Genomic DNA, 24,165 nt, shown 5'->3' on the forward strand with positions numbered 1-24,165 from the left:
CACAAATCACATCAGTGTGCTCTATTTTCCCTAGGCTTAGTAAGTAATCTCAATTCTTACCAAAGCCCTTGAACTTCAAAAGATCATCTAACTGCAAAAACATACATGACATTCATTTTGTACTTTCACAACTTAAATTATGGGGGCATTAAATTCAATATTATACTATACTACAAACAAATGATAATTAAATAATACATCAAAGTCAAAATATTTGAATAATAAATTCAAAGATTTGATGATCATAAATTAAAAGTCTTCAACTATACAAGATATAATAGAAACACCTTCCAAAGTTGGTGAAGGGAAGAAAACTGCCAACCAACATATGGTGAAGTTAGGATCTAAATTTTCCTTCTACTAAGAAATCACCTGAGAAAACTTTTTCATTTATTTATCAAGTGAAATTTTATTAAGACCCTAAAATATGCCAAGCACTACTCTAAGCACTGGGGATGGAGTGTGTTGAATAAGAAAAATAAGATCCTACTCTCATGAAACTTACATCCTAGTAGCAAAACACAGGCAATAAACAAACAAGCAAAATATCAGATAATAAATGTTATGGAGAAAATGTTACCAAGGGTTACAAGATAAAAATGACTAGGTAACCACTTGAGATTAGATGATCAGCGAAGGCCTCATTAAGGAAATAATTTTTAGGTGAGCTCAGAATAACAAGAAAGGATCTACACACTCTAAGATTAGGACAGAAGAACATTCTCAGCACAGGAAACAGCATGTACAACGATCCCCAAATCGGCACCAACCTGGTGAGTTTGCAGAAGTAAGAAAAGGCCATGTGTCTGAAGCAGTTAGTGAAAGCAAGGATGACTCAAGGTCAGAGAGAAAGGTGAAGGCCAGATCATACAGAGCCAAAGTTATCAGTCTGAACTTTTTATAGGTAGAAACCTGAATCTGAAGTTAGAACTACCGTAGTGTTAACCATGCTTTTTAATTATTGGAGTCTGGAACGGGACAATGAATTTCCATAAACAAACTCAGATGTTTTACCAAAGAGTCACATGATTTGTTTTACTCTGTCTTCAATCTTGGGAAAGTAACCTGTGTTAAGTGCAGAGTGTTACAATCTCTAACTACAGTTTCCTTCAAATGTAATCAAATGATGTAAATATTAGTGTACAACAGGAATTGAAGAAAAGTTCAGCTTCAGTACTGGCCCTCACTGTGTGTTAGGTGGGCATCTTAAGGTTCCTTCCAACTACATAAAATTTTTAATTTACCCTAATCCTTATTTCAATAAAGAGTGGTTTAAAACTCTAAATTCCTATAAATCCCTCAAGTTGACTGTATTATAATTACTAGTTTACTTCTGCCTCCCTGAATCCTAAGCTCCTTGATAGATAAGACTGTCTCATAATTATGAATACTTCCCTGGAAATTTTAACCTTTCACTCTATAGTATATAGTTTAAAAGGAATCTTATTATTATTTTTTTTTTGCTGTACGCGGGCCTCTCACTGTTGTGGCCTCTCCCGTTGCGGAGCACAGGCTCTGGACGCACAGGCTCAGCGGCCATGGCTCACAGGCCCAGCTGCGCCACGGCATGTGGGATCCTCCCAGACCGGGGCACGAACCTGTGTCCCCTGCATCAGCAGGCGGACTCTCAACCACTGAGCCACCAGGGAAGCCCAGGAATCTATTTTTGAACTTTAGTGGTTTAAAAAAAGTAACAAAACTATACCTATTTGTTTTGCAGCCTGCAATATATCTTTTAAGTCTTCATTTACACTTTGCATTTCACTCTTCTCCAGCTTTTCATTCAAAAATTTTACAATCTTCATCCATGTCAGGTCCAAACCTACAATTTGTTCATGAAGTTTAGACCGCTTCAACTGAAACAGACAGAATAACACAGAAACATACTGTTAAAGGTTTTCTCAAATCTATCATTTATTGCATATATTTTGCATTACATTATACAACTTGGCACTACCCACAAGAATTCAAAATTGTATCTACTCACATCCAAATTTACAGCTCCCAGAGCTTTACTTAAATGTGATTTAAAAGAATCTCATTTGTTTAAAAATGTTTTTAAAAAGCTTCTTTTTTTTACAGTTTAATCACAATGAATACTCATTATGAAATAATTTTCATACAGCAAAGTAAAAACCAAAATGTCCAACATCCAGATAACAATCAGTAACACCCCACATACCTCTTTTCCATTTTCCTGCTCGTTTTTAACATAGCTTAAACCATACTGTATATAAGAACTTTATGTGATGCTTTTTGATGAAAGCCATTTAAAGAAAATAAGACTCCTATGACAGGTTCAATATATTCAAATCAGTATTGCTTTCCTAAGTCTGATCCTAGAACAAGTTAGGCATCCAGGAGATTCTTATCTATACACACACTTTCCTTGAGACTATAAGTCTTTCCATTCTCAAGAACTGACACAGAAAGCAATAAAAATTTTACTTCATATCATTGGACTTGATCCATGGATTAAACTTCATGATGTCTTGTGACCAAATGAAAAGTAGCGGGTCTGACAGAAAACTGTAATTTTCCTCTTGGTTCTATTGACAACATTCCTATTACTTTCATAATTCACTATTACTTCCCTGCCTCAGTTTTCTAAACTGAAATGGAGGTAATCTGGGTTTAGGGGGAGGAAAACAGGCAAATGTAGAGATAAAATAAGACTGGCCCTAAGTTGAATTAAGTTGTTATAATGGGTCATAGGTACACAAAATTTCACGTTACTTTTCTCTCTCTTTTGTATATGTTGGATATTTCCCAAGATAAAAAATTACATTAAAATGAGGCTCATTATATCTGCCACTTTCTTTCCTCAGAGGGGGAAAAAGTGTTTAAAAGCCTATAAGAATAAATTAAATGACATGGGATGAGCATGTAGTCCTTATAACTTTCAAATTTTAAAATCTGTTGCATCTCTTATATAAAATAACTTGTAAAGGGCCTTGGTTAGGTGATGAGAGGAAATAATTCAAGTTTAAGATAGCAATATTAATTAACTGTATAGAATATATCCTTATTTTAATTGCTGTGAAAATGCAAAATAGCTCCCATCATAAAGAAGGTTAACTGTTTTGTGTTTAGCAAAATTCTGTATCATCATTAGAGGAAAAATCTATCTAAAGACTGTTACAAATCTTTTCTTCCCTAGTATCAGTGAAGTGAATCAGTGAATCTTTCAGTGAAGCTATTAATTGTAAAACTGCATAAGGGCTTTAAGCAATAAAATTGTAACCTACTAGGAAACAATGTTAATATTCTACAAGAGTCAAATAAGGAGTCAGAAAAGTGACTGCTGTTTTTTAAAAAACAGCATAGGGCCAGTTCCTTCATATACTATATTAAATGGACCATTCCTTCATATGCACAGTTCATGGACCTTTAGGCCTATTACATCCACAACCAATTATAAGGACAAGACAGAAGTGAATTATGAGACCAGCTACAGAGTTTAAGAGATTAATATTCACATTTGATAAGAATTTGACCAGAGATCTGAAAACTTACTCAGATGATCTAGAGGTAACTTACTGGATTAAATTACAAAATTAATTGAGGCAGGTATCTTAGGAACAGAAAAGTTAACAAAGGATTCAATATCATAGTTCTGTTTGTTCTCTTTGACAATACACTTATAAGTGCTTAAGATAAGTATTCCCATAGCAAACATCAATATGCCCATTCCCCTTCTTGGTATAATACCAAAAAAGATAAAACTTTCCATTTTTAAAAATACACACAAGGACTTCCCTGGTGGTCCAGTGGTTAAGAATCAGCCTTCCAATGCAGGGGACACGGGTTAGATCCCTGGTCAGGGAACTAAGATCCCACATGCTGTGGGGCAACTAAGCCTGCACAATACAACTAGAGAGCCCACGCACCAAACTACTGAGCCTGCGCCCACAACGAGAGAAGCCCGCGTGCCACAACAAAGACCCAACGCAGCCAAAAACAAACCAAAAAAAGCACACAGAATTGAGAAAAACAATGCCAAATATTTGCCTGTATCTTATGTTTATAATGGTTTTCATCTAAAAAGTTTACCTGTAAGTCAGTCACTTCTTCATTATAATTATCTTGCTTGGTGACATTTGAAAAGGAGCGCAAGGCTCCTGTGAGACGAGGTAAAGCCATCTATTATTCAATCAGTGATCCATACAAGGAGAAACCTGAAACTGAAACAAAACAAGATGATATTTATCTGTAGAGAGGAGGTGGGAGAGGTAATCAAATTCAACAAATTAGCCTGTATAGGAAAAAAAGACACGAATTAGTTAAAAAGCAATTGCCACCAATGTTGAAAAATTCTCCTGACACATTTTCTACCCAAGTAGTTTATTTAATAATGCATTGGCTTGTAGGTGAAAAAGAAACAGACGAAAAAAACCCCACTTGTTTGTGGGTACTACCATAACATTCCTTCAAATGAATTCTACTGATTCCTAAGTACAGGCATCAAATACTGTATTACTACAGCCAATAATATTGAGAGATATAAAAGCACCTGCCCATCTTTTCTCCAATTTCAATTTACACTCACTGATTTCATTTCACATTATCTCTTACTTTCAGTCTCACTGGCTTTTTCTCTTCTTAAAGAATCAAGCATGTTTCCACCTACTTGCATTTGCATTACTTGGAATGCTCTTCTGATCCTCATACAGCTGACTCCTTGACACAAGTCTTGACTTAAAAGATGCCTCCTGAGATGCGGCCTTTCTTGACCACTCAATCTTAGGGTAGCTACCCAAGTACAATTTTGTACTATCATAGTACAAAATTTCAATTATTTTTATAGGCACTAATTAATATTTGACATTCTCTTATTTACTTATTTATATATTATCTTACCCCACAAAGAGTAAGCTTCATGACAAAAAAGAACTTCATTTCACTGATCTCCCCTAACAAACACAACAGTACTAAAATATTTTTGGCACTCAGTAACTATTTGGTTAATAATAAAAGGAAGAAAAATGGAGAAAAGGAGACCATGGTAACAGGGAGACTGAGGAACGAGAAAAGAATTAGAGCAGCTGAGGAAGGGGAGAATTCCCCGGGAAAGAAAGAAGTCAGGTAATCTGATCTAATCTCCTTGTTTATATGCTAACAACTAAACAACTAATCTTTTGGCAAATAGACTAATTATATTTACTATGAGGGGAGTCTTTATCTATGGAATACTCTTAGAGGGTTATCCTGGTTTAAGATAGCTTATTACAACAAAACTACAATGTTTATAAGGCATGGCTCCCTGGAGAATGTCACATAAGCTATGTAAGTCCCTAGGACAGTTCTCAAATAGGGATGATTTTGCCCCCGTTGGGACATTTGGCAATATCTGGTGACACTTTGGGACATCACATCTGGGGGGTTGGGAGGGTACTACTGTTTTCTGGTGGGTAGAGGCCAGTGATGCTGCTAACATACTATAAGGCACAGGACAGCCTCCTCACAACAAAGAATTATCTAGCCCTAAATGTCAATAGTGCAGAGCTTATAAAAAACCTACTCTAGAGTCTAAAATAGAGATGTTTTATAACCCAAACACTTCTCACAGTGTGAAAAGACCAACAAAACTCAATTAAGAGATCTCACTAATTGTTTGGGCCAAAGAGCATGTGTCCATTGTGAGACTGAAAGAAAGAACAACTAGGTGGACATATAGGATGTCTCAGACCACTCCCTGTTTCTGCTCTTCTTGATTGCATATACCCTTTGAAGTTATTACAAAGCTTAATACTTGGAAAAATCTCTGGCTCCTATATTAGTGTAATTAGATATAAAATAACTGTATGAAATGTTTAACAAAATAAGAGAGAATTTAAAAATAATGAAGAATAATAAAATGACTAGGCAAATTTGAAAATATAACTTTTAAAAATAAAAATACATACTTGTTAAATTAAAAACAATCAATATATGAGTTAAACAATCAATTAAATACAGTGAAAAGTGGTAACCTGAAAGAGAGATCTGAAGAAATAACCCAGTATGCTGTTACAACTAGACAAAGTATACATTAAGTAGATCAAAGAGAAACAAGTCCAAATATATCGATACTCACAATAAATGTAAATGAATTAATCTTAACACCCAAAAGATTGACAGACTGAATTACTAAATAGCAATCAAGTAAACACTAGAGCTATACCTAAAATAGGACAGAGAAAGGTTGAAAGTTAAGAGATAGAATAAGATCCTCCTGTAAATAATAACCAAAAGTAGCTGGTAAATAATAGCCAACTAAATAATAATAATATTTGGTTAAATAATAACCAAAAACAGCTGGTGGCTATATCAATAGTATCAGATCAGACAAAATAGACTCTAAAAATGAAAGGTATTATTAGGGATGGGGGAAAAAAAACCAAAACACTTCTCTACATAATAATAAAAGATACAGCTCACTAAGAAGGTATAAAACTTTTGAATTTGCATGCCCTGATGGAATAGCCTCAAAATAATTAAAACAAATAGACCTCCAAAAAAAGTAACAAGTCCAACATCAAAGTGAAAGTTCAATAATTGATCAACTATTGATAGGTAAAATCAACAAAAATTCAACAAAAAACAGGGAACTTGAGCAGTTAATAAATTTAACCTAACTTATATGAAAATATATATTCTTTTCAAGTACACTTGTAACAATTTTAAATGGTCTAAGTATACGAGGCCATAAAGTAAATCTCAACAAATTTCAAAAAATAAGTATCATATAGATCAGGGGTCAACAAACTGCAGAAAGAGAGTAAATACTTAGGTTTGGCAGGCCACATGCAGTCTCTGCTGTATAATCTTTGCTTTTTTTTTTTTTCTTTAAAAAAACAAAACAAACAAAAAAAACACCATTCTTGGGCTCAGGGTGACCACATTAGTCTGCTGACCCCTGATACAGCTCATATTTTCTGAGCAAAATACAATTAGATTAGAAATCAGAAACACAAAAGATTAAAAAACACAGATGATTGCATTACAAATCTGTAAGGAAATAGTATGAGAATGACTGGGGCAAAAACAGATGGATTATCCACACCACAATGAAGAACTTTAATCAGAAAAGTAAAATGATCCAATTTGCAAATAAACTCCCTAGCTAGCTGACTTCAAATTTCAAGTATCCATTGGGAATGAATTTAGGAGAGCATTTCTGGAAACGAGATGATTCAGAGAACCACATCTGGATTTTTCTAACACTAGATAACATACTTTCTGGAGCATTTGGAAGAAGAAATGAAAGCAGGAGTCAGTGGACAGCAAAGAGATTCTCAAACTTTAGTGTGCATCAAAGTCACCGGAGGGCTTCTCAAATTGCTAAGACCCACCACCCTATTCTTCACCTCCAAGTTTCTGATTCAGCAGATCAGATGGCACTGAGATGAGGCACAAAAATTTTATATTTCCAACAAATTCTCCAGTGATGCAGCAGGTCAAGGACCATACTTTGAGAACCAGTTTTAGAGATAGTATCTTTTATTCTGAAGTCACCATTTTGTCTCAAATCAATGGTAACCAAGGAGTTTCCGTCTATATTAAGAATTCGGTGGCTTGAGTTAGGTTGCACAACCTGCTTCCCAGCAGTCTTTCTCAACAAGGTCATAATGAAAGTGAACTGAATGACTTTTTTCTCAGTTCTACAGATGGAACATAGTTAATATCATCCATTGAGAAGTAAAGCATACAATGTATGCCTTAGGGCATGGAGTTTAAATTCTCTACCTAGATTGAGAGAATTCTATTCAAAGACAAGAATGCTATTCATGATGACTTACATTAAGTCAGAAGTCTTTAAAGAAAGGTCTTGACACTAAACTGAACAGTATTCTGCCTTGGAACCTACTTTTTAACCACACAAGGTTAGTGCTTTCAAAATGTAGAATCAGAAAAAGAGACATGGGATATATGGACTATTCTGCCTCAGGCAAGGTTTTATGAATTAACAACTATTTGGGACCACTACTTTCATCATTTTGACATATCTCACAATAATCCGAATGTCCTGTCCCTCTCTTTAAAAAGCAGGCAGTAAAATTTCATTGACTTTTTACTCTAATTCACAAACCTAACAAACCCTAACAAAACAAGATACTGCTCACACTGAAACTCTAAGAAGAGATCTAACAATACGGCCTGGTAACGAGGTCACACTGTTATACATTGCACTAACAGGAAACTCTAAAGCTTCCTGAGGGCTCATCAAAATAATCAGTATGAATTATACTTGTCAAAAAAATGAAGTAAAGCACATTACTTGGTTTTCTAATTCGATTTTATCTTATTTTCTTCCTCCAGTTAAATGACCAACACTGTAAAATGTAACAGCTCATTTCCTCATAGTCACCTATAAATCATTTATTCACAAATACTTGAGTATCTCCTACCTAGTAGGGACTGTGCTAGGCACTGAGTATAAATAAAGCTTACAGAACTCTATTCTTCAAAACTCATTGTATTCTGTACCAGTAAAAAGATCATCAACATTTAAGCGTACCTGAAATGTATAAAGGTCAAAATGAGAAAGCCAATTTTAAATCTTTGGTTATTCATTTAATCAGCAAATATCTATAGATCACCCACAATATATTAGATACACTGCAAAGATCTAGAGATTAAAAGAAAAAAAATTTTGGTATGACTGCAGCTGCCCTAAATAACAAGTTTACAGTATGGCTGAAAAGAAATATAGTTGCAATGTGCAGATATAACTGCAAGAAGACAAGGGAGAAAACACCTAAGAGGGTGAGAAGGAAGGTAGATAAGAAGGAAGGAAATTGAGATTTAAAGGACTTGAATGAACTGGCCTGGTGGGGAAGAAAAGGTTATTCCAAGGTAGAGATATAAAGAAGAAAACTAAAATAACAGATTATTGCTTAAAAAATCCCTATATAATAGTGCATTTGGAGACTCATGAAATAAGACTAAAGATGTAAGCAGAGATCCAACAACATGTCTCAATTTAAGCATTTTTTATCCTGATAAAAAAGTTTAACATATTGTACAAAAATGACTCAAATATAAGTGTAGTGAACAGATGAAAGGTGGGGTCAAATTGAAGACAAGCAAACCAGTTGGAAAGTTTTTTCAAGAAACCAGGTGAGAGACAGAGGACACAACTGAGGCAGGGAAAGGCAGAAAAGGATGGATCTGAGAGATACTTATATTGGGGAGATAGAATAAATTCACGGGACAGGATGTGAAGATCAAGGGGAAAGGGCAGGACACCCATATTTCTGGTTCGGGAGAAGCAGAACAGCAGAGTGTATGGGTACAGAGGGCATACTGGAAGACGAAAGATGATTAATTCTGCTTTGGAAAGTTTTGATGATGGGCCATCAAGTGGGATATACAGTTTGGGGTTTCCCATCACAGGTCTGGGCTGGAAGCACAGATTTTAGTGTTATCACTTCAACGTAGTTAAAAGCATGGATGAACATATTCCTTTAAGTCAAATTATTTATATATATAAACCTGTGGACCCTCTCCCTAAGAAAATAGACATATACACATATAAACATTTTGTAATTCATTTCAGAGGCTGCATGAGTGCCATGAAACCTATCCATGTACCCCAAAAAACCTCTTGAGAGTAGACAGTACAGGGCCAAGGACAGAGTCCTAAGAGATCAGCAAAGAGCTGTCATATGAAGAAAGTGGTATCACATGAAAAAAGAAAGTTTCAAACGTTATGCTACAGAGTACAATGTACTTAGCCACTCTCAAGTCTTAGATGACTTTAGTATACATAGTTTCAAAATAAATGGTCAGAGAAAGAAAATTTCAGTGGGTGAAAGATAAATGGAGGGCTTCCCTGGTGGTACAGTGGTTAAGAATCCGCCTGCCAATGCAGGGGACATGGGTTCAAGCCCTGGTCTGGGAAGATCCCCCATGCTGCAGAGCAACTAAGCCCATGCACCACAACTACTGAGCCTGCACTCTAGCGCCCGCGAGCCACAACTACTGAAGCCCATGCACCTAGAGCCCATGCTCCACAACAAGAGAAGCCACTGCAATGAGAAGCCCATGCACCACAAGAAGAGTAGCCCCTGCTCACCACAACTAGAGAAAGCCTGTACGCAGCAACAAAGACCCAATGCAGCCAAAAATAAATAAATAAATTTATTTAAAGAAAAGATAAACAGAAAGGGAGGAAATGGGGAAATAAAATACGTACTAGCTACTCTTTCAAGGAACTTGGTTGAAAAGAAAAGGAGAAGAGGCAAGAAATAGCAAAATGCATGCGGTTGAGTTTTTAGAAATACAGGAGAGAGTTGAGCACAATTCTATAATCAGAGGAGAGCCAATAGAGAAAGAGAGAGGTTGAATAACCAGAAGAAAGACTATGACTTAGGGGAGTAGGGTCCCTGAGAATGCAGGAGAGAGAATCATGGTTCTAGAGATAAGACTTGGATGGAAGGATGAGAATGGAGGGATGGATGAGTCAAAGTGCAGATATGTTTGTAATATGGGAAGCAGAAGGTGAATGCGGGAGAAAAGATATGGTAAAAGAGAGTTCCACCAGAATGACTCCTATTTTCTTTGAGATCTGCCAAGACTATTCAAAAGAAGATGAGATGGAATTTTTAAAGAAAGAGGCAAAAGTTTGACCTTACCACCAAAAATGAGAGGAAATTGATTAATAAACCATAAAAGGATTTTTCAAGTGGCAAATGAATGCTCATCTCATACCGGAAACCATAAATTTAGAATGGCAACAATCTGGCAAAGGAATGAAGGTTGGTATTATAGAGGGTTAAGACTTTATAACACAGGGACAGTAGGAGGAGAGTGGAGCCTAAATGATGCAAATGATTAAGTGCTGGATTTGAGATCCAAGGGAAAGGAAAAAACATTCCCCTAGGAGGTCTTAAAGATACAACATCATAATGTTTATGGTTAAAATTTCTGATATATAAGACACAGTGAATGCTCATCAAGATAAACTGGCCTGCAAAGCAATTGTTACCACAGTAATTTTTATTCCACATTTAGTATGGCCTACTAAATGACAAATGTACACATAAAAAATCCCTCAGAACAAACATAATTGCTAAAAGACTCAAACTCTAAAAGTCAATTTTTTCCTTTTGGCCTGAAGTACCCCCCACTATGGTTATCTGAATGAATCTTTACAGTGTTGATTATATATATGTACAGATAAAAAGGAACTGTCTCGAAGAAGTTAACTGCCTTTCTTAACATTCAAATAGGGAAAATAAAAATTTGAACAGTAATGCATTTCCCTTTGTGAAATGATATTAACCAATAATGAGTAAGCTAGAATTCTAGTACACATTATTTTGAAGTATCACATAAAAAATTGTAAGAATTATTCTTCATATTCCAAACTTGTGTTTCTCTACTCTAAAAAGGGTCTAACAGATTGATAGCAACTTTAGGAAAATATAATTAGAGTATTTTTAATTATAAAAAATTAACAAAAACTCCAGAAGAGACAAACCATATTTCCTAATAAGTATAAAGCCAAGCAATTACTTGTTGGTGATCATGGATACCAGGTAATTATTAGGAAGGAAAAAAAAAAGTAAAAGGGATATAATGTAGGTAAGGAATAAAAACACTGAAAAGACGGAGTAGCCTATGAATGGAGTAAAAATTAGAATTTAAAATCTCAATACTTAAAATAGAATTATATGCCCACAAACCATATCGTTAAAAAAAGTAAGCTAAAATATTTATATTTTAATTCACCAGTTTAAAATATCGAGCCATGGGCTTCACTAGTGGCGCAGTGGTTGGGAATCTGGCTGCCAGCACAGGCGACATGGGTTCGAGCCCTGGTCCGGGAAGATCCCACATGCCACGGAGCAACTAAGCCCGTGCACCACAACTACTGAGCCTGAGCTCTAGAGCCCGCAAGCCACAACTACTGAAGCCCATGCGCCTACAGCCCATGCTCCGCAACAAGAGAAGCCACCACGATGAGAAGCCTGTGCACTGCAATGAAGAGTGGCTCCCGCTCACCACAACTAGAGAAAGCCCACATGCAGCAATGAAGACCCAACACAGCCAAAAATAAAATAAATTTATTTTTTAAAAGTTTAAAAAATCAAGTTGTGATATAGTTTATACTGTTTAGATCAGAATTCAGAAAACATCAGTCTTAACAGCCTTAATATATGTAAAACATTATATATATAATCCTCTATTATGCCATTTCAAAAGGCGGTGGTTTTTTTCATGGTAAATCCTAAAGAAAATTTTAACTTAATCGTATTGAACTTGTATTCCTTACTTCCTTACTTTTATTGTACCTTATTGCCACCAGTTGGTTAATGTAGTGGAGTCACATTACAGGTACATTTAATTATTTGAATCAATCAAACACAATAGGCCAAATACAAGGCATAGACAGACATAAACAGTAATATTATATTTCATGTACTCAATACATGCTCTAGAGTGAATGGGGGTGAGCAACAAGAATATGATACTCTCTTAATCTGTTTCAATCACTACATGCATATCAAACTGAGAATCACTACATGCATATCAAACTAAGCTCCCTTTTTAAAAAATATACAACATGGCCATTAAACACAAGCCAACTTTTTCATCTGGTGCACCCTCAGAAACTGTGATATGTTCCAAGTTTGGAGGAAAAACGTGGCTGCATACAACATATTGAGACAGTATGTTGTGACAACCTGGTGTCCTAAAGAATTTTCACGGGAAATTTTAACTATAGTTTCCAGCCAACAAGTTCACTTTAGATCCTAACTCATTCTTAAGCATGAAGCAACTGCTCTTGAATAGTTTCCAATCAAATTAGAAAACACACTCAGAGCATGGAGAACAGAGAAAGCAAGGGAAAGATGGTTAAGTATATACATATATACTTTTTGTATAAATCAAAATCTATAATGACTTGTTAAGAATAAAATTTATATAAATGAGATTGTTGTTCTCTAACTTTTCCCTCCAATTACTTACTTATATCAACTCCAGGTTTCCCATCCAAAGGTGGGGGAGAAAACCTGGCGAGGCTCGTAACTATAAACCAGAGTCTACAGAAGACCCCCATGGTTACATTAATTTTACTTTTAACAAAGGATAAGAAAAGTTTTCTTTTAAATGTTCTTTGGAAAATAAGAGGCTAGAATAACGTATCAGCACAGAAAGAACATCCCACAAGGAACAAACCAGCACACAATATGGTAGAGAACACATGGAGGAGACCCACAACATACGAGGCAGTACATATTTTCATTCCAGTGAAAAAGTTCTGGGGCCAGATTAGCTGAGAAAGGCAACATTCTCATTCCATCCCAATCTATGGGTCTCTTAAAGACAGACCCAAGGAATTTGTGCCTGTCCCCTAATAAGCCCTGAAAAGATTAATCTGAATTGAAACCTCTCAGGAGCTACCCTCATACACCAAACCAAAGCTCAAGTGATGCTCTGGAGCAAGCCTTACTTGTTTAGAGAAAGAATTATCATGACTTCGTACACTTATTTGTTCCTCTGTACCACAATTATACGGAACAACACTATATTCCCGAATATGAGCTCTGGTGATCTTTCAGAAATCTGATGCAAGTTTTTATACTTAAACAACTAGGATTATACAATCCATATCCAAAAAAGTATTTATCAAAGGATATGATGGCTTTGATCTTTACTTACTGTTTTACACACAGTAAATTCTCTTTTTTTTAACATCTTTATTGGAGTATAATAGGTTTACAATGGTGTGTTAGTTTCTGCAGTATAAGAAAGTGAATCAGCTATACATATACATATATCCCCATATCCCCTCCCTGTTGCGACTCCCTCCCACACTCCCTATCCCACCCCTCTAGGTGGTCACTAAACACTGAGCTGATCTCCCTGTGCTATGTGGCTGTTTCCCACTAGTTATCTATTTTACATTTGGTAGTGTATATATGTCCATGTTATTCTCTCATTTCAACCCAGTTTACCCTTCCTCCCCATGTCCTCAAGTCCATTCTGTTTCTTTATTCCTGTCCTGCCCCTAGGTTCTTCAAAACTACTTTTATTTTTGGATTCTATATATATGTATTAGCCTACAGTATCTGTTTTACTCTGTCTGACTTACCTCACTCTGTATGACAGACTCTAGGATCATCCACCTCACTACAAATAACTCAATTTCGTTTCTCCTTATGGCTGAGAAATATTCCATTGTATATATGTGCCATATCTTATTTATCCATTCAGCACTCTATAGACAATTAGGTTGCTTCCATGTCCTGGCTATTGTAAATAGTGCTGCAATGAACATTGTGGTACATGACTCTTTTTAAATTATGGTTTTCTCCGGGTATATGCCCAGTACTGGGATTGCTGGGTCGTATGGTAGTTCTATTTGTAGTTTTTTAAGGAACCTCCATACTATTCTCCCTAGTGGCTGTATCAATTTACATTCCCACCAACTGTGAGAGAGGGTTTCCTTTTCTCCACACTCTCTCCAGCATTTATTGTTTGTAGACTTTTTGAAGATGTCCATTCTGACCTGTGTGAGGAGATACCTCATTGTAGTTTTGATTTGCATTTCTCTAATGATTAGTGATGTTGAGTATCCTTTCATGTGTTTGATGGTAATCTGTATATCTTCTTCAGAGAAATGCCTATTTAGTCTTCTGCCCATTTTTGGATTGTTTTTTTTTTTTTTTTGATATTGAGCTGCATGAGCTGCTTGTATATTTTGCAGATTAATCCTTTGTCAGTTGCTTCATTTGCAAATATTTTCTCCCATTCTGAGGGTTCTCTTTTTGTTCTTGTTTAAGGTTTCTTTTGTTGTGCAAAAGCTTTTAAATTTCATTAGGTCCCATTTCTTTATTTTTGTTTTTATTTCCCTCTCTCTAGGAGGTGGGTGAAAAAGGATCTTGCTGTGATTTATGTTATGAGTATTCTGCCTATGTTTTCCTCTAAGAGTTTTATAGTGTCTGGCCTTACATTTAGGTATTTAATCCACTTGGAGTTTATTTTTGTGTATGGTGTTAGGGAGTGTACTAATTTCATTCTTTTACATGTAGCTGTCCAGTTTTCCCAGCACAACTTATGAAAGAGGCTTTCTTTTCTCCATTGTTTATTCTTGACTCCTTTATCAAAGATGAGGTAACCATAGGTGCATGGGTTTACCTCTGGGCTTTCTATCCTGTTCCATTGATTTATATTTCAGTTTTTGTGCCAGTACCATACTGTCTTGATTACCATACCTTTGTAGTATAGTCTGAAGTCAGGAAGCCTGATTCCTCCAGCTCCGTCTTTCTTTCTCAAGATTGCTTTGGCTATTTGGGGTTTTTGTATCTCCATACAAATTGTGAAATTTTTTTTTCTACTTCTGTGAAAAATGCCATTGGTAGTTTGATAGGGATTGCATTGAATCTGTCAGTTGCTTTGGGTAGTACAGTCATTTTCACAATGTTAATTCTTCCAATCCAAGAACATGGTATATCTCTCCATCTGTTTATATCATCTGTAATTTCTTTCATCAGTGTCTTATAATTTTCTGCATACAGGTCTTTTGTCTCCTTAGGTAGGTTTATTCCTAGGTATTTTATTCTTTTTGTTGCAATGGTAAATGGGAGTGTTTCCTTAATTTCTCTTTCAGATTTTTTATCATTAGTATATGGGAATGCAAGAATTTTCTGTGCATTACTTTTGTATCCTGCTACTTTACCAAATTCATTGATTAGCTCTAGTAGTTTTCTGGTAGCATCTTTAGGATTCTCTATGTATAGTATCACGTCATCTGCAAACAGTGACAGCTTTACTTCTTCTTTTCCGATTTGGATTTCTTTTATTTCTTTTTCATCTCTGATTGCTGTGGCTAAAACTTCCAAAACTATGTTGAATAATAGTGGTAAGAGTGGACAACCTTGTTTTGCTCGTGATCTTAGTGGATATGGTGTCAGTTTTTCACCACTGAGAAGGATGTTGGCTGTGGCTTTGTCATATATGGCCTTTATTATGTTGAGGTAAGTTCCCTCTATGACTACTTTCTGGAGGGTTTTTATCATAAACGGGTGTTGAATTTTGTTGAAAGCTTTTTCTGCATCTATTGAGATGATCATATGGTTTTACTCCTTCAATTTGTTAATATGATTTATCACATTGATTGATTTGCATATATTGAAGAATCCTTGCATTCCTGGGATAAACCCCACTTGACCATGCTGTATGATCCTTTTTTTTTCTTTTGTTTTTTGGTACGTGGGCCTCTCACTGTTGTGGCCTCTCCCATTGCGGAGCACAGGCTCCGAATGCACAGGCTCAGTGGCCATGGCTCACTTGCCCAGCCGCTCCGCGGCATGTGGGATCTTCCTGGACTGGGGCACAAACCCATGTCCCCTGCATCAGCAGGCAACCTCTCAACCACTGCGCCACCAGGGAAGCCCATGTATGATCCTTTTAATAGGTTGTTGGATTCTGTTATCTAGTATTTTGTTGAGGATTTTTGCATCTATGTTCATCAGTGATATTGACCTGTAGTTTTCTTTTTTGTATGACATCTTTGTCTGGTTTTGGTATCAGGGTGATGGTGGCCTCGTAGAATGAGTTTCAGAGTGTTCCACCCTCTGCTATATTTTGGAAGAGTTTGAGAAGGATAGGTGTTAGCTCTTCTCTAAATGTTTGATAGAATTCGCCTGTGAAGCTATTTGGTCCTGGGCTTTTGTCTGTTGGAAGATTTTTAATGACAGTTTCAATTTCAGTGCTTGTGATTGGTCTGTTTACATTTTCTATTTCTTCCTGGTTCAGTCTCGGAAGGTTGTGCTTTTCTAAGAATTTGTCCTTTTCTTCCAAGTTGGCCAATTCATTGGCATAGAGTTACTTGTAGTAATCTCATGATCCTTTGTATTTCTGCAGGGTCAGTTGTTACTTCTTTTTCATTTCTAATTCTATTGATTTGAGTCTTCTCCCTTTTTTTCTTGATGAGTCTGGCTGATGGTTAATTAATCTTTTTTATCTTCCCAAAGAACCAGCTTTTAGTTTTACTGATCTTTGCTACTGTTTTCTTCTTTTTCATCTTGTTTTTCATTTTCTTTTTCATTAATTTTGATTTATCTTTATGATTTCTTTCCTCCTGCTAATTTTGGGGTTTTCTTGTTCTTCTTTCTCTAATTGCTTTAGGTGTAATGTTAGGTTGTTTATTTGAGATGTTTCTTGTTTCTTAAGTTAGGGTTGTATTGCTATAAACTTCTTTCGTAGAACTGCTTTTGCTGCATCCCATAGGTTTTGGGTCATCGTGTTTTTATTGTCATTTGTTTCTAGGTATTTTTTGATTTCCTCTTTGATTTCTTCAGTGATCTCTTGGTTATTTAGTAGTGTATTTTTTAGCTTCCATGTGTTTGTATTTTTTATAGTTTTTTTTCCTGTAACTGATATCTAGTTTTAAAGCGTTATGGTCAGAAAAGATAGTTGATATGATTTCAATTATCATAAATTTACCAAGGCTTGATTTGTGACCCAAGATATGATCTACCCTGGAAAATGTCCCATGAGCACTTGAGAAGAAAGTACATTCTGTTGTTGTTGGATGGAATGTCCTATAAAAATCAATGAAGTCCATCATGTCTAATATGTCATTTAAAGCTTGTGTTTCCTCATTTACTTTCATTTTAGATGATCTGTCCAGTGGTGAAAGTATGGTGTTAAAGTCCCCTACTATTATTGTGTTACTGTCAATTTCCCCGTTTATGGCTGTTAGCATTTGCCTTATGTACTGAGGTGTTCCTATGTTGGGTGCATAAATATTTACAATTGTTATATCTTCTTGGATTGATCCCTTGATCATTATGCAGTGTCCTTCTTTGTCTCTTGTAATAGTCTTTATTTTAAAGTCTATTTTGTCTGATACGAAAATTTCTACTCCAGCTTTCTTTTCATTTCCATTTGCATGGAATACCTTTTTCCATCCCCTCACTTTCAGTCTGTATGTGTCCCTGGGTCTGAAGTGGGTCTCTTGTAGACAGCATATGTAGAGGCCTTGTTTTTTTATCCATTCAGCCAGTCTATGTCTTTTGGTTGGAGGATTTAATGCATTTACATTTAAGGTAATTAGAGATATGTATGTCCCTATTACCATTTTCTTAATTGTTTTGGGTTTGTTATTGTAGGTCTTTTCCTTCTCTTGTGTTTCCTGCCTAGAGAAGTTCCTTTAGCATTTGTTGTAAAGCTGGTTTGGTGGTGCTGAATTCTCTTAGTTTTTGCTTGTCTTTAAAGGTTTTAATTTCTCCATCGAACCTGAATGAGATCCTTGCTGGGTAATCTTGGCTGTAGGTGTTTCCCTTTCATCCCTTTAAATATGTCCTGCCACTCCCTTCTGGCTTGCAGAGTTTCTGCTGAAAGAGCAGTTGTTAACCTTATGGGGATTCCCTTGTATGCTATTTGTTGTTTTTCCTTTGCTGCACTTAATATTTTTTCTTTGTATTTAATTTTTGATTGATTAATATGTCTCTTGGCAGTTTCTCCTTGGATTTATCCTGTATGGGACTCTCTGGGCTTCCTGGACTTGACTATTTCCTTTCCCATATTAGGGAAGTTTTCTACTGTAATCTCTTCAAATATTTTCTCAGTCCCTTTCTTTTTCTCTTCTTCTGGGATCTGTATAATTCAAATGTTGGTGTATTTAATGTTGCCCCAGAGGTCTTTGAGACTGTCCTCAATTTTTTTCATTCTTTTTTCTTTATTCTGCTCTGCAGTAGTTATTTCCACTATTTTATCTTCCAGGTCACTTATCTGTTCTTCTGCCTCAGTTATTCTGCTATTGATTCCTTCTAGATAACTTTTAATTTCATTTATTGTGTTGTTCATCATTGTTTGTTTGCTCTTTAGTTCTTCTTGGTCCTTGTTAAAGTTTCTTGTATTTTCTCCATTCTACTTTCGAGATTTTGGACCATCTTTACTATCATTACTCTGAATTCTTTTTCAGGAAGACTGCCTATTTCCTCTTCATTTGTTTGGTCTGGTGGGTTTTTACCATGCTCCTTCATCTGCTGTGTATTTCTCTGTGTTCCCATTTGGTTAACTTACTGTGTTTGGGGTCTCCTTTTCACAGGCTGTAGGTTCGTAGTTCCTATTGTTTTTGGTGTCTGCCCCCAGTGGCTAAGGTTGGTTCAGTGGGTTGTGTAGGCTTCCTGGCGGAGGGGACTGGTGCCTGTGTTCTGGTGGATAAGGCTGGATCTTGCCTTTCTGGTGGGCACTGCCACGTCTGGTGGTGTGTTTTGGAGTGTCTGTGACCGTATTATGATTTTAGGCAACCTCTCTGCTAATGGGTGGGGTTGTGTTCCTGTCTTGCTAGTTGTTTGCAATGGGGTGTCCAGCACTGGAGCTTGTTGGTCATTGAGTGGAGCTGGGTCTTAGTGTTGAGAGGGAGATCTCTGGGAGAGTTCTCGCTGATTGATATTACAAGGGGCCAGGAGGTGTCTGGTGGACTAGTGTCCTGAACTCGTTTCTCCCACCTCAGAGGCTCAGGGTTGACACCCAGCCAGAGCACCAAGACCCTGTCGGCCACACAGCTCAGAAGAAGAGGGAGAAAAGAAAAAAAAAAAAAAAAGAAAGAAAGAAAAAATTGTTTTAAAATAAAGTTATTAAAATTCAAAAATATATTATTAAAATAAAATAATAAAGTAATTAATTTTAAAAAAGAAGAGAGCAACCAAACCAAGAAACAAATCCACCAATGATAACAAGCACTAAAAACTATACTAAAAAAAAACAGACAGACAGAACCCTAGGACAAATGATAAAAGCAAACCTATACAGACAAAAATCACACAAAGAAGCACACACACTCACAAAAAGAGAAAAAGGAAAATAAAAATTTTCATATATACATATAAAAGGAAGAGAGCAACCAAATCGATAAACAAATCCACCAGTGATAATGATCTCTAAATAGTAAACTAAGATAAACATAAAACTAGAAACAAATTAGATGCAGAAAGCAAACCCCAAGTCTACAGGTGCTCTCAAAGTCCACCGCCTCAGTTTTGGGATGATTCACTCTCTATTGAGGTATTCCACAGGTGCAGGGTACATCAAGTTGATTGTGGAGATTTAGTCCTCTGCTCCTGGGGCTGCACAGATAGATTTCCCTTTTCTCTTCTTTGTTCACACAGCTCCTGAGGTTCAGCTTCGGATTTGGCCCCATCTCTGCACATAAGTCACCCTCTGGCTGCTGTTCTTCACCCAGACAGGCGGGGGTTAAAGAAACAGCTGATTCAGGGTCTCTGGCTCACTCAGGCCAGAAGGAGGGAGGGGTATGGAATGTGGGGTGAGCCTGCGGTGGCAGAGGCTGGCGTGACGTTGTAGCAGCCTGGGGCACGCCATGTGTTCTCCCGGGGAAGTTGTCCCTGGATCACAGGACCCTGGCAGTGGTGGGCTGCACAGGCTCCCGGAAGGGGAGGTGTGGACAGTGACCGGCATTTGCTCACAGGATTCTTGGTGGCTGCAGCAGCAGCCTTAGTGTTTCATGTGCATCTCTGGTGTCCACACAGATAGCAACAGCTCACACCAGTCTCTGGAGCTCCTTTAGGCGGTGCTCTGAATCACCTCTCCTCGTGCACCCTAAAACAATGGTGTCTTGACTCTTAGGCAGGTCCAGACTTTTTCCCGGACTCCCCCCAGCTAGCTGTGGTGCACTAGCCCCCTTCAGGTTGTGTTCACACAGCCAACCCTAGTCCTCTTCCTAGGATCTGACCTCCGAAGCTGGAGCCTCAGCTCCCAGCCCCCACCCGCCCTGGTGGGTGAGCAGACAAGCCTCTCAGGCTGGTGGGGGCTGGTCAGCACTGATCCTCTGTGCAGGAATCTCTCCGCTTTGCCCTCTGCACCCCTGTTGCTGTGCTCTCCTCCGTGGCTCCTACGCATCCCCCTTGCCACTCCCCATCTCTGCCAATGAAGGGGCTTCCTAGTGTGTGGAAACTTTTACTGCTTCATGACTCCCTTCCAGATGTGCGGGTCCCATCCCTATTCTTTTGTCTCTGTTTGTTCTTTTTTTTTACCCTACCCAGGTACATGGGGAGTTTCTTGCCTTCTGGGAAGTCTGAGGTCTTCTGCCAGCATTTAGTAGGTGTTCTGTAGGAGTTGTTCCACGTGTTGATGTATTTTTGATGTATTTGTGGGGAAGAGGTCATCTCCAGGTCTTACTCCTCTGCCATCTTGAAGGTTGGTGTAGAGGAAATTCTTAAATCACCCTAACACTGACACTGTGTAAAAGAAGCTGGCAAATACCTCGTAATAGAAGAATGAAATCTCTACCCCTCTCTCTCAAGTAGAGAAAAACTAGACACTAAAATCAGGACTCAGATGAATTTATGTGGTAAACAAGAAATATAAAAACAGAAAAGTAAATTACTAACTCATTGGGCATTATGAATTAGAACAAACACATGGTAAGAATTTTATTGTGCTACTATATTACATGTCATGTATGCTTTACTTAATCTTTCTGAAAGAATGTATTGCCATGACCATTATTTAACATTCTGGTCTGAACTGTTTGTTTCAATCTTTATGAATAAAAACTTAATTACTCACAAAAACAGGGTACTCTCTTTCACTTTGTATTAGTCAGAAATGTGCCCTGGCAAATATAGTCCACAAGAATGTTTTCTCTGTGCTTTGTTCTGAGCTGAACTCTCACTGCCCTATCGACTCCATCCTCTGCTATTCACAGTTTCCTAAACTGAAAGATGTCTGAAAGGGTCAGACGCATATCTCTCATTCTTTCTTACATTCTAACTTCTAAGCCATTTTTCTTACCAACATATTATATATACTACAGTTCAGAGAAAAAACAGGTTTTGTCAATGATACCTCCCACCTTTTTTAGAATGTAATTACTGAAAGAAACACCATGCTTCAAAAAGCATCAAAACATGAAGAACATTTTTTAAAAATTCACTTTCTCTGATGTCTTAAATATTTCAGGATGTGTGCCCTTAACAAATTTTTAAATAGTAATATAGTCATTTCTCTAAAGATTGCTGGTTAACCATTTTTACAGTAAAGACATTAGGAAAATCATGATTGTTGTTGATTTTTTTTTAATGACATCTGTATAGGTTGAACATTGATGTTTTTCAATGTTTTATAAAAATTTCAATGTAAGTATAGACCATAAAATAATTAGGTCACTAAGTACTACATGTTGCTTTCTGATATTAAAAGTACTTAAAAATATTATCTGTACTGCTTAACGTCAATAAGTTATCAAAGTTAAGAACTCTTTTCACATGAGTGACTTCTAGATAGTTGAAGGAACCTGTAATCCTACTTTAAATTTTCTCTTCACCAAGCTAATCAATCCCATTTCTTTCCATCAATCTCCCTCATTAAGCCTTGGTTTATATCCTGTCACACAGAAATATGTAGAAACATGCATGAGAACTATATACACCAGCTTCAAGGTAATGGATTGAGAGGCAGCAGAGAAGTGACAAAAGAGGGAAAAAAAATTAGCAATACTTTTCAAAAGAGAAGAACTGAAGCAAATAAGGCAAAAATTACTACTTGTTAAATCTGCATGTCATGTATAGGAGTGTATTACATTATTTTCTGATAATTTTCCATATTCTTGAAATACTCCACAATTAAAAGTTTTAATTAAGTTTTAAACAAACACAGAAGCCTAATAAGAGAGAAGAGTTGTGAAAGCATCAAACTGAATGTCTGCCAAATCGCAGGTTCTGAAAGCACTACTGAAAATGCTCAGGCTTATAAGAGACTGAACGTTGAACATCTGGGTGCTCTTTTAATATTGCTACCCATAATGTGCTTCAATTCCATTTAACCCAAATCAATTCTGCCATTTTCAATCCAGAGTCCATTCTCCATTCTCCTTAGCATAAAAGAAAGAAGAGATCAAGTAGTTAATGACCTCTGTATTCTCTTTTAACATTCTAGTAACTGCCCCAAGAAACACACTGTTGAATGTAGCTTAAAAACTGTTTTTTCTAACCTTAATGTTTCTTCAAGGATACACATCACAGGTCCCCCAAACTATCTTTTCTTTAATTCATTCTTAGTTCATGTACTCCTTCTCCATGTTCAATGTATATTTTTTAAAAATATTCAGGCATAGCAACATCAGTTTCTTGAGACACCTCTCTCTTCTTGATCATCAGTTATGTATGAATACACCATCAATATTACATTCTCCAGAGACCCAGACTCTGAAGATCTACCTTTGTGTTTATACTCTCAGACTAAGAATCATACAAACCTTTTTCCTAAATTACAGTTGCCAGATTAGCAGATAAAAATATAAAGTCAGAGTTAAATTTGAATTTCAATTAATTTTTTAGTATAATATGTCCCATGCAATATTTGGGACATACTTACATGGGATATATTTATACTAAAAAAATTACTTGTTGTTACCTGAAATTCGAATTTAACTCTGCATCTTGTATTTTATTTGGCAACCCTACTCTGAACATTCAAAAATCTGTATTCCTTCACTCTTCTGGCAAATACTGTATCTTCTTAAGTCAAGAATAATAGTTAACAAGAGGTCTCAAAATTTTTGAAATAGGTACTAACACTTTAAAAGTTCAAATGAGAAAAATGAACAAAAAGTAAAAGATTAGACAAGTCTGTAGTGGTGACACACTTTAATAGATCATTTGTGAGGGCAGCTACAAAGACCTGAGAAACACCAGGTTCACCAGGGTGAAAAAGTAAACTTCAAGATGGTAATCTAACCAAAGAAGACTGAAACTTAAAAATTCCCACAATGATCTGGAAAAGGAGGTGTTACCTGAAGTGTTCTTTATTCCACTTTTTATTCAGCATTGATTAAAAAAAATTATACTGCATCTGGTGAAAATACTTCTACCCATCCATTAATTCATTCATTCAAGAAAAACATTTAGGGACTTACCTAAATGGCACAGTGGTTAAGAATCCACCTGCCTATGCAGGGGACACGGGTTTGAGCCCTGGCCCGGGAAGATCCCACATGCCACAGAGCAACTAAGCCCGTGCGCCACAGCTACTGAGCCTGCACTCTAGAGCCCATGAGCCACAACTACTGAAGCCCGTGCGCCTAGAGCCCATGCTCCGCAACAGGAGAAGCCACTGCAATGAGAAGCCTGTGCACTACAACAAAGAGTAGCCCCCGCTCGCTGCAACTAGAGAAAGCCCGCGCACAGCAACGGGAGACCCAAC

The 24,165-nt window shown here is 36.8% G+C and overlaps 1 protein-coding gene across 2 annotated transcripts in view; it reads right to left on the reverse strand.

The window, feature by feature from the left end:
• ASCC3 (activating signal cointegrator 1 complex subunit 3) overlaps positions 1–24,165 on the reverse strand; it is a 330,850-nt gene that overhangs the window by 299,126 nt on the left and 7,559 nt on the right. For both annotated transcript variants that reach the window (XM_059035971.2, XM_067011528.1), the window contains exons 2-3: positions 4,054–4,184; positions 1,706–1,856 (exon numbers count right to left, since the gene is read on the reverse strand). In XM_059035971.2, the coding sequence (XP_058891954.1) occupies positions 1,706–1,856; positions 4,054–4,143 (241 nt within the window). In that variant the 5' untranslated portion in view covers positions 4,144–4,184. The remainder of the gene's footprint in view (positions 1–1,705; positions 1,857–4,053; positions 4,185–24,165) is intronic.

The sequence above is a fragment of the Kogia breviceps genome, chromosome 13, assembly GCF_026419965.1.
Source record: "Kogia breviceps isolate mKogBre1 chromosome 13, mKogBre1 haplotype 1, whole genome shotgun sequence".
Classification (NCBI taxonomy): Eukaryota; Metazoa; Chordata; class Mammalia; order Artiodactyla; family Physeteridae; genus Kogia; species Kogia breviceps.